The sequence below is a fragment of the Passer domesticus genome, chromosome 12 (assembly GCF_036417665.1).
Source record: "Passer domesticus isolate bPasDom1 chromosome 12, bPasDom1.hap1, whole genome shotgun sequence".
Taxonomy (NCBI): Eukaryota; Metazoa; Chordata; class Aves; order Passeriformes; family Passeridae; genus Passer; species Passer domesticus.
Genome location: NC_087485.1, coordinates 18,598,126 through 18,614,596, shown reverse-complemented (window position 1 = coordinate 18,614,596; position 16,471 = coordinate 18,598,126). Strand labels below are relative to the sequence as shown.

General features: G+C 49.8%; 1 protein-coding gene across 4 annotated transcripts in view; it reads right to left on the bottom strand.

Annotated features, from left to right (window-relative positions):
• The window catches only part of KCTD15 (potassium channel tetramerization domain containing 15), a 46,336-nt gene that overhangs the window by 12,108 nt on the left and 17,757 nt on the right, over positions 1-16,471 (bottom strand). For all 4 annotated transcript variants that reach the window (XM_064386930.1, XM_064386929.1, XM_064386932.1 and 1 more), the window contains exon 3: positions 5,164-5,308. In XM_064386930.1, the coding sequence (XP_064243000.1) occupies positions 5,164-5,308 (145 nt within the window). The remainder of the gene's footprint in view (positions 1-5,163; positions 5,309-16,471) is intronic.

Sequence of the window (16,471 nt, the reverse complement as noted above, 5' to 3'; positions counted from 1 at the left end):
CAAGCACAGCCCAGACCACACCAGCCCTGCTTCCCCAGCCAGCCCACCCCACCCACTGCAGCTTTTCAGTGACTCTGCTAGCTGTCATGTGCCCTGAAATGAACAGGATAAATTTTACACCCTGATACCATTTTGTGAGAAGAAAACCTGCTTTCAAATGGAACAGCTCTTGCACTACTGCTCCCAGAAGGACAGAGCCACACTTCAGGGGCTGAGCTGGAGCACCAGGTGCTGGGCCAAGCTGTTTGGGTCACTCTCTGAACTCAGGCTCTCCTGGGTTCAGCACAAACGTGGGAAGGTTGTGCACCTGAAGAAGGGCCCAGTAACAGGCCCTGGGAACTGAGGTGTGCTGGTGCCAGGAGGTGATGCCAGGGAATCAGGGCACCACTTCAGGCAGTGCCAGTAAGGGGAATTCCTTGTGCTGGAGCACAGTAACAAGTGGAGGGGATAAAAAAGAGTCTTCTGTAGCAAGAGGAATTCACTGCAGTCCCCCAGTGACAGTGCTGGGAAGGGACACCTCGTGTGACCCCACTGCAGTGCTGCCCACAGCCACCAGCAGCACAGACTGCCCCTGCTCCTCCTATGGCACCTCTGGCCTTTCTGCAGGGAGGGGCTGGGGCATCCTGAGGGAATCTGACACTGTGTTTAGGGAGGGAGGAGGGTTTCACAGAGCCAGGAATAGAGAATGAGTGGCTCACAGCCTGGGGGTCAGGCTCTCTAGATCCTGTGCTTGGACAGGGGCTCTGCACACCAAGCCCACACTTTCCCTTCAGGTTTTACACAGTGTTCAGAGTTCTGTGACCAGTCTGGGAGAGCCCAGCTCAGGACTATCTGCACCGAATGCCTGGGATGCCCAGGGGACACTGGCATAGGTACTTCTACCCTTGCACTGCAGATATCAAACCCTACCCTGAAGATTTACTGAAGTTTAATATGAAATGTAAAGCAGAAGAATGAAACCCACAGGAGCCCTCACCAGGGAGGTGCCACAGGAGCTGCAGGAGAACATTTCCATGCTGCTGGTTTTGATAAGTTACCAAAGGCAGATGAGTGCTCCCACCCAGGCCAGGCACATCCCCCTGGCACAGGCAGGGAGCAGCCCAGGGCCAAGGACACAGAGGGTCACTGGAAGCCAGCCCCAGGGCACAGCTCTGTGCCCCCCTGCACAGGGACACCTGCAGCTCCCTCCCAGAGGCTCCAGCCTGCTGGCAGGGCAGTGCTGCTGGCACCATCCCACAGCAGATTTTGTGCAATACCCAGGACCTCCCTGTCCTGCAGGACTCAAGCATCTCCCATTTCTTACAAGCATTATTCCCCTGTGTTCCCAGCTCCCTACCAGAGCCAAGCACTGTGACAGACAGTGGAACTGCTTCTGTTTAGCCCAGGAACACATTTTCCATTTTCCTCTGGAGGAGATTCCCACCACCAGTGGCAGTCACAAGCAGGGTGCTCTTTGAGAGACTAAAAGGGGAGATAAACAGTACAGCCTTTAAATTTTCTTTATAAGAAAAAGCCTTTACAGCTACCACAAGCCTTCAGCTTCCTGTGGCTGTTGCAGGAAGCAGTGGGAAGTTCTGCCAGGTCACTTGAGGAAGGGAGCAGACAGGCAGGAATGATGCACACAGCCTTTCTCCAGCCACAGCTTCTGGCCTACACGTAGATCTCATTGGCAGATCTTTCAAAGGCGCAGCCTTTTGCCTTTCACAAAATAATTTTCTGCTTTTTGTTCAGTAGAAAAGCTTTTTCTGTGGTGGATTTCAAGTGGGCTAAATTCTGGCAGTCACCTGTGCCAAGGGTGACACCTTCCCTGCTGCCCCATGCCAGGGCCAGTGGCTGGCACAGCTCTGCCACCCAGGCCAGGCAGCCAGCACACACTGAGCCCAGAACTCGTGCTGCTCTCTCAGTACCAAAACATCCTTTATTTCTGTCCCTAATGGTGACTCCTGAACAGGCTGAAATGGCTCTTTCTGTCCATTTTTCACTTGTTGTTCTTTATTACATGAAACAACAAACTGTCATCCTAAGTCAATGTTTCTTTTATATTTTTAGTGCTGTGAAGATCTGACTCCTGGCTATGAAAGAAAGTTGCTCACTTCTACAATGACAACTGCACTGTTTCCTGAGGTCAGCTTGAGAGACTTTAGATGCAAGCACACAAATTCTGTAACTGTGTTAATAAATTAGAGTGGTGGCCCTGTCATTCTGGTGCCACAGGTGATCTCTGCAATCCACATAAAACTCTTTGTTTGCCTTTGTGCTCCTCCCCTCTTTGAGAGGGAACAGCAATACACACACGGCTGAGCTGGGCCAAGCCCTCTCCAGCTGGGATGGGCTGGCTGCAGAGCACAACCAGCCACACTCTGCCCTCAGCAACTTCATGTGGCTCAAACTCCCCCAAACCCAGGAAAATTCCAGGAACCACAGGAGTGCTACTTTCAGCAGGAAGACCTGGGAGACACTTTCAAGCTCTGGCTTAGTAGTAGTTGCAAGTGTAATTAATATTCACTGTAAACACACCACTCAGACTTGATAATAAAGAATCACTAGCCTCGGAACACACACCCCACTTTCTCTGCATTTCAGTGTTAACTTCGTCTGAAAACAGCACTGAAATAGCAAACACAGTAATGCTGGTGTGGTACTAGCATTCCAAACTTTCCAAAATAACCATGTGAGCAGCAATTCAAGTTGAAAAGCAACTTGGCTAAACCTTGAGGCTAATAAACTGCTTGATTAAATTAAGGGGTAAAAACTAATAAATATTCAAAACACTTGATAGTGCTTTGTTTGACATAAAGAACATTTAATGCAAGTCTCACTGGAAAAACTGTCAGGTTTTATACCTTAAATAGAGTTTTGCATTTAGAAACACCGAGTGATTCCATTTGCTGCCTTTGATTATTGTCTTCTGTCACTTTAATCATGCTGGCAAAATTACACGATTTCTGTGAAGTTAAATCCGTTTACAGTGCAGTTTTAATACAGCTTTACAGCTCATTCTTCTATGCATTTTGATTTAGTTACTCCCTACCTAGCAATGCTTTGCTTTGTTCTTGAGCCCTCATTAGCCTGGGGTTTGCTCTAAAGCTCTCCCAGGGAGGAGTTCACTGAAATGCAGCCACCCCAGTGCAGAGGGTGGTGGGGAGCAGGCACAGAGCCCTCCCCGAGCCCTCAGCCCTGCCAGACAAGCCCTGGGCATCCTCTCCCCTCCAGAACCCAGCCAAATCCTGCTGCTTCTGTGACTGAGCACCTCTGAAACCTGGATGCTGGTTGAGGCCATGATCAGCTCAAACCACCTCTCTCTTCTCTCCTACCCTCTCTTCACAGAATCATAGAATTCACAAAATCACTGGGTTGGAAGAGACCTTCAAGATTATTGAGTCCAACCAGCCCCAACACCCCAACTAAACCCTGGCACCCAGTGCCACATCCAGGCTTTGTTAAACACACCCAGGGATGGTGACTCCACCACCTCCCTGGGCAGCCATTCCAGAACTTTATCACCCTTTCTGTGAAAAACATTTTCCTGATATCCAGCCTGAATTTCCCTTGGTGCAGCTTGAGAATGTGACCTCTGCTTCTGTCAGTGCTGCCTGGAGAAAGAGCCCAACCCCACCTGAGCACAGGCACCTTTCAGGAGCTGTGCAGAGCGATGAGGTCATCTCTGAGTCTCCTTTTCTCCAGGCTGAGCACCCCCAGCTCCCTCAGTCATTCCTCACAGGGTTTGTGTTCCCAGCCCCTCTCCAGCCTCGTTGCCTCCTCTGGATGTGCTCCAGCATCCCAAGGTCCTTCCCAAACTGAGGGGCCAGAGCTGGACACAGCACTCGAGGTGTGGCCTCTTCTCACACTGTCCCACTGGACTGAACAAAACACAGCTGCTGAAGCACCTCTCCTGTGCCTCTTCCCACTCTCCATCCACCCCTTCCCCTGATCCATCCTACAACCCCAGGACTGCTCTGGTCTTTAGCTCCACCACCACACACAGGTTTTCTCTCATTTCTCTGCAGAGTTTTCTCCCACCCAGCCCTCATTTCTCATTTCCCTCCAGCCCATCTGCCACTCACCAGGAACACAGTGCCCAGGAGAGCCCTTCTGGCTGAGCTCAAACCAGGACTGCCAAACCTGCCCCTGGCAGATGTGAGCTGCAGACCCTTCCTGGTGGGTCAGACATGACTGCCCTCCTAGCCCAGGTGAGAATGGCTGAGCTGGGCACGAGGACCAGCTCTGCTCCAAAGCAAGAGCCACCACCACCACTCTGGACTCAGTCACAACCCAAGTGGTCCTGTGCCCAGCCAGTACAACAAAGTGAAATGGCACTTCTGAGAAAGCAGAAGTTTTCCTTCCTCACAATGCTCTGCATCCTCTAAGTGAGCAGATCCCCATCTGCCATCCCAATTTATTCATCATTTCATCCTGGAATAAGTGCTTTTGTTGAATCTTGTCATCTACAGTTTGGACACTTTTGTCTTCTAATTTTCATACATCAGGGTGACAATGCTGGAAGTTTCCTAAGTGCAAAGCCAAACAAACAAGGCCAAAAGCAGATCCTTTAAACAATCAGAGCCTCAAAGAAACAACCAGCACCATGACTTCATACAAAACATGTCCTGCTCCTTAAAAAGCCCTCAGTCAATTCCATCTCCCAAGAATATTTTGACATTAACTGTGAGCAGATTACTTCCTGAAATCAAACTATCTGCACTGGTTATGTCTAACACAAATCCTCATGGGCTCATTTAAGGGTTTCCTTTTTATACCAACAAGAAAAGATTTACACAGTTCAAGTCCTCTACGTATCAAACTTGAAACCTTTCTTTCAGATTCTGAGCACTAAACCCTGCTAAGTGCAAGTTGCTGATGTTGCTTCTTAATTGTTGTTATACCCTGATAAATAAGCTAAAAATGTGAGAAAATACAATTAGTTTAGAAAAACTGATTTAGCTATAAGCTTCATCGCTTAACTTTTCTTGGTATCCATGACAACCACTGGTTCATTTATTAAATAATAGCATCCCTGGTGTAGTACACAAGTACTAAAAATCCTAACAAATAAACAGCAACATTTAGTTAAGTGTGTTTAGGTCAAGCATAGAAACCAACCTGCCCCAAAACAAATGACAGAACAGGAGGAAAAAACAGATTGCAGACTCTAGCTTTCCTTACCTTAAAGTCATCTGGGAGCAGTAGCTTAGATGTCCTTAGGAAGCTTAATATATATCTGAAAATCTCCCCATCTCGATCAATGAAATAATGCTGTTTTAAACTGTCCAAGACAATAGGCTCTGTGCCATTAAACAGACGACTTATTCTGAAAAAAAGAGAAGAGAAAAAAGAATGGGCAAAAGAGACAAAATTTCATTACAGCCTTGAGGCTTCAGAACAACCAATTTAGGCGCAATAATTCAACGTGCATAAGGTGATGCAGGATGTTAATTTGGTGACAAACACGGGCACCAGGGTAGGTGCCCTGGGTGGGGCAGTGAGGCTCCCACGGCTGCCCTGGCACCAGATCCTGCTGCCCCCAGCCAGGCAGGGCCCTGCCCCACCAGGAAAGGCCCTGGAACCCTCACCCCACGGCTGGCAGGGGGATCCTGGGGAGAACACGAGGCCCTGGCTGTGACACATCCTGTCCTCCATGTCCTGCTCACAGGGAACCAAGTGGCTTCTCCAGGGGTGGGCTCTGGCATCCATGAGCTGCCTCCAGCTCGGCTGGCATTTGATCAAACCCCATCCAAGCCTTCCTGTGCTGCAGGAGAGGCTGCCCAGGCACTGAGATGGGCTGCATGGACCTGTCAGTGTCCATCCAATGCAGAAAACCAGAAAGCAATGCCCCACGCAGCCCCACAGCGTCACCACCAGCAGTCCTGGGGATGAGCCTGCAGAGGGAGAGCGCCCTGGCAAATCTTTTGTGAGTAAAAAAAAATTACTGTGAGACCGGGGGATCAACTGATTATGGGACCAAAGGACCACAGCAGCTACACCACTCCGGGCTTTTCCAGTCCCAAGGAGCCTGCTCCACGGAGAGCAAGCCAGGCATCTGCCTGGCTGCTGCTCCTCCAGCCTCTCCCCTCCAAATGCCTGCCCCCTCTCACAAGGCTTTGTCTTCCCATGAGAAATAACCCAGCTGAATATATGTTCTTGAAAGGGAAAACGCAGGAGACAGACAGCAACGACCTATTAAGTAATTGAGTCCATCTCTGTGACAGTGCAGCATTGTTCCCAACTGCAGTTGTCTCATCTTTCAAAGTCGAGTCTTAAATAATCCTGCCACGAGGACTCCTCCATTTCCCAGAGAGCCCATCCCACAGCTGGCTGCATTTCACTATCGAGCCAGCCCTTCAGATGGCCCATGAAATTCTCCGTGAGCTCGCTGAGACCCGGCCAGGGCTTTCCCCTTCGCTGGAACACAGCTCATCAAGCCTTGCTGCAGGCCATGCCCAGCACTGCTGCAGCCCAGCCTCGCTGCCCTGCTCCTCCCAGCCCCAGCAGCGTGGGCAGCATCTGGAAGTGATGCCAGTGCCCACCCAGGGGCTGGGAAGGGGCAGGTTTGCTGCCCCCCTGCCCTGCTGCTGCTCCTGCCTGTGCCCTGGGCCCAGACCACAGCTGCACCTTCCTCTGATCTCCTAACTTGCTAATGTGCTTGTAAATTTATTAATGCGCCATTTATATCTAAATAAAATGTGGAAATAATAAATAGAACTGGACATGGTAAGTCTCCACTGAATTTTGCTAAAAAACGTTTCTGCCCTCTTAATTAAGGAAGCTCCAGGTTTTACTGCCTGCTCTCATGCCCATGCCAGCATACAGCTAGGCTGAATTACTTGTGAGAATAACCAAGTGCTCTCCTAAACCCTAATTATAACATTTACTGTTTTCTCCAACCTCCAGCGTTCCTACAGTATCAGAGAATACCATTCAGTTCACCTGGCAACATTTAATTTATATAATCACAAGGTTCAGTAAGACTCCTGTAATTCACTGTGTTCTTTTTTGTTGTTATTTTAAGGCCATTTGCCCAAGACAGTTAAATATACTGCTCTGTGCAGGGTTACACTTTATTCCAGGAACCAGACAGTTAATTTATTTCCTTTGGCAGTGTGCTGTGCTGGGATACACTGAAAGCAGAGGAAGCACTGATAGCTTAAGGTTCAGTACATACATTTACCGAGTAAATTTGCATGGCTATTGGAAGTTTTGAGATGTTACATCTGAACAAGCTGAGCTGTGGCTGAAGCCTCCTCCCCTCTGCTGCCCTTTCTGTGTGGAGCCTGCAGAAGCAAAGCTGCTCTGCTCTGCACGGGCACAGGGGAAGGTTTGCCAACAACGACAGGGTGCAGAGAAGACAGGGTACAAAACTTTAATGGGCCAGTCTTTAATGTAGCAAAGCATTTTTTTGGTAATGAAAACAAAACATGAATTTTGAGGCTCCACTTTGTGGAGTGCCCTGAGCTGTATTTCTTCACCAGCAAAATTACTGCTGGGGAAAGAAACTCACAGAGTGTTGAAAGACTTAACTGCCACCCCAAAAACAGAGTGATGAATAGTTTAAGGATTTATTTGACATTTTAGGGGGCTGCTATGTTCCAAGAACCAACTTCAGTGCAGCATGTTGTAATGCTGCATGTGGAAAGAGATCCTGCTTCTCCCGTCTCGCCAGCTCAAACCATACCTGGAAAAGTCCTCTGGAAAATGCAATGCTGGGAGAGCAAAATGAACTCAAAGGGCAGCTTCAATGGACAGTTCCTGACAGGATTCCTCTCCACGTGTGAGGCTGTGGAGAGGAGCACAGTGACCAGGAGAAGCTCCATGCTCTGCATGGACACGAAGCTCTCCGTGGATGGCTGTCTGGCGGCCACAACAAAATGCCTCACCAGGAGCAAAATGCACTCAGGCTGTCAGAGCTGGCAAGTCAGCAAGAGCAGGGCGACAGGAAGGGCTCTGCACTGTGCAGATGTGCTGATGATCAATCAGAAACAAGGTACCAGCCTGGCTGGCAGCCTCAGGAAGCTGCTCCCTCCAGTGACCCACCGTGTGCTGGGAGTTTGAAGTCATGGGGAGCTGCTGCAGCTCAGACTGAGCACTAACCACCCTGAAAATGGTTGTTTTTATGAGTGGTCATGGCAACCAGCGCTGTACTGGTGGACAAATTAGCATTTTCAGGAGGCACTTGCTTATGGCACACAGGAATGGTACCTGCAGTGATGCCTGTGAAGAGGCAGGAGGCACAGGGAAAGGGAGACAGGGCAGAAACAGCTGCACTGGGATCCTGCAGCAAAGGGCGAGTCTGAACAATGAACACTTCAGCACTCCCACCTTTCTGCAAGAGATGCTTCACCTTCTCATTCAGAAGCACTTGTATAATCTGTGTCCAATATTTAATTCCCATACAGGGAGCAGACTGAGGCAGGAGCAGCTCCAGCAGTTGGCAGCCCAAGGATGCCAAGTGTGTCTTCCCACTGCCTCCACTGCCCTGGCCGGGTCCTGCCGTGCTCATACCATCTGCCCAGAGCTCAGAGCCTCCAAGTCCCCTCTTCTTCCTCCTGGCTTGCTCCTGCCCTCCCAGCAAGGTTCTCTTCCCACCTGCCTGCTCCCGCTCTGCAGTGCTGCCCACCCCTGTCCTTGGCCACTGCTGCCACAGAGCCACCACAGGGCTGCTGTCCAGCCTGGCACCTCGGGCCCTGGCTGGGTGCACTTCTCTGCCTCTCCCAAGAGCCAGAACAGAACCTGTTAATCCCATTCCTACTGTTTCTTTGTGCCTTTGTTGTTTCTGCTAAAGGCTTTTACATTTTCAATAATGTTTCGCCAAAACGCCACGGGGCGAGTTTCTAGCTTTGTACCAATTTTACCATGATATTAAGATCTTCTTTTATTAGATTAAAAACAAACAACAAAGACAGCCAACCCACAAGGACAAGAGTGCCAGTAAATTCTTTTCTTAGTTTCTTGGGCAAGGAAAGAAGCCCTGTGCTGCCTGCCAGTACCTACAGAAGGCGGCTCCCCCCTAAATCCTGGTGACGGATTCTCCAGCCTGCAGGCTCCCTGCAGCACCTGTGCAGGCAGGAGCACTGAGGGGCCTGCAGGGCAGTAAGTCCAGCCCCACAGCAGAGCTCAGGACACACCACCTCCCTCCTCCACCCTCCCAGCTCCCTTTCAGAAGCAGACAGGGCTTTTGGCACCCCCAGCTCCCTCCAGAGCGCCTCTGGTCTTCCCAGACCATCACTGAGCACACCTGTGGGTCTGCACACCACACACAGCTGCTGGGGAGTTTCATGGAACTTCAGGACAGAAAAGTGTTCAGGGTGGGGCAGATTGCTCTCTGGTTTGGGCCAGTTTAGCCATTTTCTTGACAGCTTTATTTTGAACAGAAAATACAATTTCTTTCCTAATAAATCTGGTTCCAGAGGTCTTAAGAGCATCCAGAGCATCTTAAGAGCATATTGTGAGACTTGTGAGACAACCAGGAACTGGGGCTGTGGCACCATGAGGCCCCAAGGCCCCCAGGTCTCTCTGCTGTGGGGGCCACTGTGGTCCTGTGGTCCCCTGTGCCCTGCTCTGGCCAGCACAGTGACACTGCATAAGCAGAACTCTCTATCACAATATTGCACTAAAAGTATTAATTTAAGTAATTACATGATTAATATTTAACTGTTCAGTGATATTCTTGTCATTCATAATTTAGTTGTTTACATTTATTAAAAATTGATTTTGTAGACACTTTTTCTGCCCAATGTCAAATCAGCAGGGAATGCACATTTCAGCAAACTGTCATTAAAACGTGTCTCCTTCCTCCTTCTGTGGGAGGACAGGGGAAGAAGGGAGAAATGCCTGTCTGTGGGTCCTGCAAACGTGGTGGGTCTGTGCTGCACCTGCTGCCCTCCCTGCTGCACCTGCCCCGTGTGCCCTCCTGCCCTCAGTGCACACACAGCAACCTCTGCAGGGCTCCCTGTGCTTTAGGGGGGCTCCCAGCTGTGCTTGGCTTTTGGGCCCGGCTGTGGAGCTGGAGGAGGAGTAGGTGGCTGTGGGAAATGCCACAGAGAGGGAGAAGAGGGCTGTTTAGAGGTGGGACACTGAGTGTGACCTGAGACTGCCCTGCAGGACACAGCAGCCAAGCGTCCCCAGTGATGAGCAGAGTCCAGCCACTGCTGCTGAGCACAAACAGTGCTGCTTATCTCTCAAATATTTGCTCCAGGTGGGTAGGACAGATACTGTTATCTGCTTGGAAGAGAAAAAATGCCATGAATTGGAGCAGAGGTGCTTGACAGGCCTTACACTGTGCCTGGCACTGCTGCTCACATAGCTGTGTGTGTCAGGAGCTCCTTGTCCCGTCACAAGGCAGACACTGATGGAAAGTGCTGTGGAAAGCCTCTCAGGGCTGTGCCAGCTCTCTGCTGGCACTGCCTCAGCCCAGCTGAAGCAGCACGGGCTGAGTGGGCAGTGGGCACTGCTGTCAGACCTCCCCAGCAGCGTTTTTCCTATTTCCATTATTTCTATCAAACTGTTTGGATTTGTGCACAAGTTCCCAGCAAAGCAAACGAGAATGGGGAGAGCACCTGCAGCTGCTTTCCCCAGGGAAAGCCTTAAACCATGCAGCCTGTGTGAAAAGCAGGCTGGGCTGGCCAGAGGAGGACAGGGGTAACCCAGCAGATGGGTGCCTTCTGCCTTCTAGCCTGGCATTAGTTAAGAGAGAGGTGGAAGGCACTGCCAGGACACAAGCTCCCTCATGCCCTGTGCAGTGAGAACGTGGCTGAAAGTTACATCTGGCTGCAGGAGGGTTTCTGATCTGCCTCAGTTTAAAACTTCAGCTGCAGTTAGTGTGCCAGTTGTGTGGCTGTGGCACACCTTCCCTCCCTGCTCTCTGAGCAGTGATTTTAAGCCCTTCTGCAGCTGATGGAAGCCAGCACTGAGGAGAGGCAGGGGCTGCAGCAGGGTCAGTGCCCACCCAACCTGGCTGCCCTGTGCTGCAGAAACCCTGTGAGGCTGCACCCTGCAGTTTCCACTTCAGTCCCAGACATCTTCACCCCTGGGCTGCTGCAGGTGCTGTGCCTGGCTTGCAGGGTGTTTTGGCTGGGGAGAATTTTAAACATCTTTTGTTTGGACAGTGATGAGGAAAAGCTGTGTGTGTGAGAGCTTGAGTCTTAAACCTTGGGTATGAAGTGCTGCTGTGCAAACTGTGACATCCAGGCAGCCACGTGGGGCTGAAGGCATAGAGGGGTGCCCCAAAAGCAGCTTCTGGCAGCACCAGATCAGGTACCAGCTTCCAGCCCCAAGAGCAGCACAGGCATCATGCCCGTGGTGTCCACAGGTCCCCTACCACTCCATGCCCAGCCACCCTGACCCCAGCTCCTCCTCACACTCCCCCAGGGCTGGGGAAGCACCCACCCTTCAGCAAGGCACTGCCAGAGTCCTGCAGGCATCACTCACCCCACACCTGCCACTCCTGATGACACAAGTGAGCTACCACCCATGTTCAAAACAAAACTGACCTGTGAGAACAAAACAGGGATACCAAAGCCTCAACCTTTAACAAGAGCATCAGGCAGTATGGACCAACCTCAGCAGGAGGGGGAGGAGTGTGTTGGGTGGGCATGGCAAGCTTTGCTAGCTGAGGGGCTACAGGGGGGCTGCCGTGAGGAGCTGCCAGGAGCTTCCTCTGGGTCTGGCAGAGCCAAGCCCTGGCAGCTCCAAAGACTGATGGACCTCTGGCCAAGGCTGGGCCAACCAGAAATGGTGGCAACACCTCTGTGATTACAGATTGAAGAAGGAGAAAAAAAGTTCCTGTACAGTTGTAATTGTGGTCAGAGAAGAGAGGGGTGAGAACATGTGAGGGAAACAACAATGGAGACTCCAAGGTCAGTGGGGAAGGAGGGGCAGGAGGTGCTCCAGGGGCCAGAGCTGGGATTCCTCTGCAGACCCTGCTGAGAGCATGGTGAGATAGCTGTGTCCTGAAGCCCCTGGGGATCCATGGGGGATGCAGAGATCCATGGGGGATGCAGAGATCCACCCCCAGCCCCTGGGGATCCAGGGGGATGCAGAGATCCACCCCCAGCCCCTGGGGAGGTGCCCACACCACAGCAGTGCATCCCTGGAGGGGCTGTGCCCCATGGGAGCCCCAGGGGACAGAGAGGGCCCTGCTGCCAGGCTGGAGCAGCCTGTCCTTGGAGCACTGCAGCCCCGGAAAGAGCCCCATGCACAGCAGGTCTGGGGGGCTGTGTGCCCGTGGGAGGGACTCAGGCTGCAGCAGGTCACAAGTTCCTGCAGAACACCCCTGTGGGAGGGACCCCAGGGCTCTGCAGGGGCAGAACCCCTCTCCCTGGGCAGCAGGAGAAGCTCTGGGGGATGAACTGACCAAAAGCCCCATTCCCTGTCTCTCTGTGCCACCAGGGGAGGGGACAGAGCTGGAAGGAAGGGGGGCTGGGGGGAAGGGTTTATTTTACTTCTCATTATCTTGCTCTGATTTTGTTAGAAATAAATCCAATTAATACCTCTAATTCCAGCCTGTTTTGCCTTTGATGGTATCTCCTGAGTGATCTCTCCTGGTCTTTAACTCATGAACCTTCACTATATTTTCTGTCCCCTGCCCAGCTGTGGAGGGGGGAGAGAGCAGCTTTGGTGGTGCCTGGGGTCCAGCTAGGGTCAGTCACTACCAGGAGGTAATCACAAGGTAACATGTTTATCCATCTCCAGTTCCTGTAACTTCCTGCTCCTGCCTCCCAGTGCTGATCCCGGAATGCCACAGGAGTTTCTGAGCCATATGCTCCCTTTGCCATGCTTCTGCAGGATATTACACTCATTAACTATTGAGCACCTGAAGGAACTGCAGGATCTATTACCTGGATTTAATACTTCATATTTTGCTGTTCAGGCTACGATATCTATTTTTGTTACAGATCAGAGCTAGTCTATATAGTAACAACATGTATTTTTAAAAGTCAATAATCCATAAAGAACACTATAATCTACCATGCAGAATCATTCTTAGGAAGCTCTGGAAGGATTTTCTTTCTTCTTTCTATGCCACCCCTAAAACAGTAAAATTAGGTATATAATGGATTTTGTAGTCAAAACAAAGCCATGGACAATTCTCTTTTCTGTTCACTGTTACTATCAATTAAAGTCCACTGGAGCAACAGGTAATAAAATCCACTGAAGTGGAAATTACCTATTATTTTTGAAATACCACAAAGCATTCATGGTAAGGATGAGAGATGCTTGTTGTTTACAGCCTATCTACACATTTAAGACACTTTAGCAGATGACTTTGATATATAACTTCCTGGAAATGTGTGTGTACTCATAGTTTGATGCACTACACTAATCTCTTAACTTGAGAAACAATATCAACTCGACATAAATTGGCAGGTGAGACAAGGGAGTGGAAACATTAATCCCAGGCAGAGAAGTTTGTGTCTTTTCCTGAATGAAAAAATTCTCTTGGTAGTCAAGAGCCACTCTGGCCCTGGAGCCTTCAGCCACACATCCCAAGAGGGAGGAGGAGGAGGAGTGCTCAGACAATCAAGATTCCCACAAACTCTCCATTCTCACCAGGTTTACAGGGGTATTCTTCACCTGCTGGTGGGATTGGGCCCATCAGCACTGGTCACTCATCCCCAGTTTCCCTCGTGTGCTGTGGGTGACCAACAGGAGCAGAGCAATGGGGCAGGACAAGCTCTTCCTCAGGCTGGTGACTCCAATTTGCCTTATTCAAGAGTTTGTCTATTTTAGTGTGTTGACAGCTATTAAAATACTTCACTAAACAAACATTTCTAGTACGTTCATTGCTGAATCACGAATCCTTTAATTTAATTTGGCACATGCCTGCATCCACAGGCAAGGGAAGCAGACACACAGAGGACAGAGACCTTTTGCTACACACACATCAGCACCCCACCACCCCTGTCTAACTCATCAGTGATGAAAAGCATTTGCTGTGCTCAACAAGGCAAAAAACCTAACTTTCAAATACAGGTACAGTGTGCATTTCTTCACTGCAAGTTCCCTACCTGCCACTGACATGGCTTGTTCATCTTTGGCAGCAGGGATGGGGACAAAGAGCCTCCCATGATTTATGATGCCGAAGCATCCAGCTGCCATGGTTTGGTCTGGCTGAGCTGCTCTGGATAACCTGCCCAGAACAGGGCTCTGAGCTGTCAGGAGTGAGCACCCAGGGCACCCAGCCCCAGCAGAGGCTGTGCAGGACAGGCAGCTCTGCCCCCGTTCCCAACAAGCACTGACTGGCGAGAGTGACAACAGCAGCACGGCTGATGTGCATATTTTTAATAAAAGTCACCAAATAATGTGAGCCTTCGAAACACAGGATGTGTTCAGGGTAGGAGCTGAGTATTATTCTTTCAATGAAATACTCTGAGATCCAGTGCCTACACAGAAGTTACTACACTGGGAATCCCTCTCTTTATTTTAAATTGTGGACTTACTCTTGAAGTTAAAGAAGCATGTAAGCTGGATTTCTGGTGCCACTGATTTTTTCCAGTATAGCATTCTGTTACATGCTATATATAGGCTATTTTCCCTCTCCTTGTGCCTTTTACTTCATTCTAATTGAACTTTTGCCTAAATAGTTGAGGAAGATTAAAAACATTAATGTAAATTTATATGGTATCCTCTACTATGCCATTGTTCCTGCTGCTCTGATTTGAGGCCTGTGAGGATTCTGGGCCTCTCATGTTTTCTCAACACATAATTTACACTAAATATTGGTCATGAAAATAGAACAAAAGTTGTTTAATTTGAATCAAAATTCAAAAGTAGCGTCTTAAGTTTTGCAAAGGTTTTCCAAAGGTCCCAATCCTGCAAGAACTGCACTGCAGCTCAAATTCAGTCAGAGTTGCAGGCACTCAAGAAAATTAAGTTGTTAATACATGAGAAGATACAAATTTCAAATAAAATATTCCTGCCTGTACAAGTCTTTTCTTGCTATTCCTTTACCCATCCCTTTCCCCCAGCATGGTGCCCTGGTGAGAGCAGGGCTGCATCAAACACCAACTCTCTTGCTGCTCTCCTTCCTTCTGTAACTTCCAGTGGAGGATAACTCAGTATTTCACTAAGATTTTCACTGTGACTAAATCTGGACTTACTTCCACTACCAGCAGCCCAGTACAGATGGGCAGGCTGGGAGGTTGAAGACATGCAGACACTGGTTTTATTTTAATATAAATGGGCTAAATCCTGCTTGTTGAAGTCAAGAGTGAAACTCCCACTGAGACTCAGTGAAGGCAGGGAAAATTTCAAATGGAACTCATTTCCCTTTCAGGGTGTGAGTCTGGCCCTCCACATCTTTTGCATGTGTGGGTGCTGTGAAACCAGGACGGTTCAGCAGGAGAAGGAGGGATGCCACTGACTCAAGGGCTGACAGCCTCTGACAGAGCACAAAGGGGGACACACTGCTCACATACACAGCTGCCACGTCCAGCCTGCTGGAGTCACAGACCTTCACTTCTAATCCCAGACAAAAAGAGAGCAGTGTTTTCCTATGATTATCTCCTTTATTTCCAGATTCACAGGAAACAGTTCTGAGAGCCAGGCTGCCCAGGACCCTGCAGCTCTGCATCACCTGGGCTGAGCAGGGACAGCCAGTGACTCACTGACCTGTGCTGCACTGGGACATCCCCAGTGCTAGGAACAGGAATGATTCCAGTCTCTCTGGGCACTGATAAATCAGTTTTCTGCTGTCAAGCAGCTGCCCCTGTGCTTGGACATTTCCTTGTTCCACCAAACTGGTACAGCTCTCCTGCTGTTGACAATAATTTGGACATAACCCAGCCTGTCTTGCATTCTTGCTCCATTTGCTTTTCCTGCAGCCCATCCTTATGAACTCCACTGAGCTGAGGACAAAAAACTGCACCGATTTTGCCCAGTCCCAGCATGTAAAGCTGCTGCAGTACAGGGCTGCCCAGCTGCAGCACAGCTCACAGCCCCTGCCCTGGAGCAGACACTGCAGGAGCTCACAGGACACTGGCACTGCTCCTTTCTCTCCAGGCATCTGTGTGCTTGGGAAGCTGCATCCAGCTCTCTCTAGCTATACTTTGTTATCACACTTCAAATAATGTTTATTCTCTTGTTTATTCTAACTTTTGATTAAGATGTAACCAATGTATTTTTCCTGGTTGTTCATTTAAAGAAAGTGAAGACATCAAGAACAACTTGCTAAAAAGCTATTTTGAAGGGAAAACAATCCCCAAGGCCCACAGAGCCACACCAAGCAGGAAGATTTGTGTAATTTTTTGCTGGTGAGCCAGAGCCATTGGCAGATGAGCAGAAACAAAGAGGAATTTCCAGCAGGTTTTTCACTTCTGCAGGTGGAGAGCAGGGACAGACAGGAAGCAACACACCACCCCCACAGCCACGTTCCCAAAAACAGGAGCCCCTGTCTAGGGGCTGTAGAGGAGGAACCCCCACCCAGGAAGGAGACAGCCATACACCTGCTGCACAGAGGACATCTCCCCTGCAAAATTAA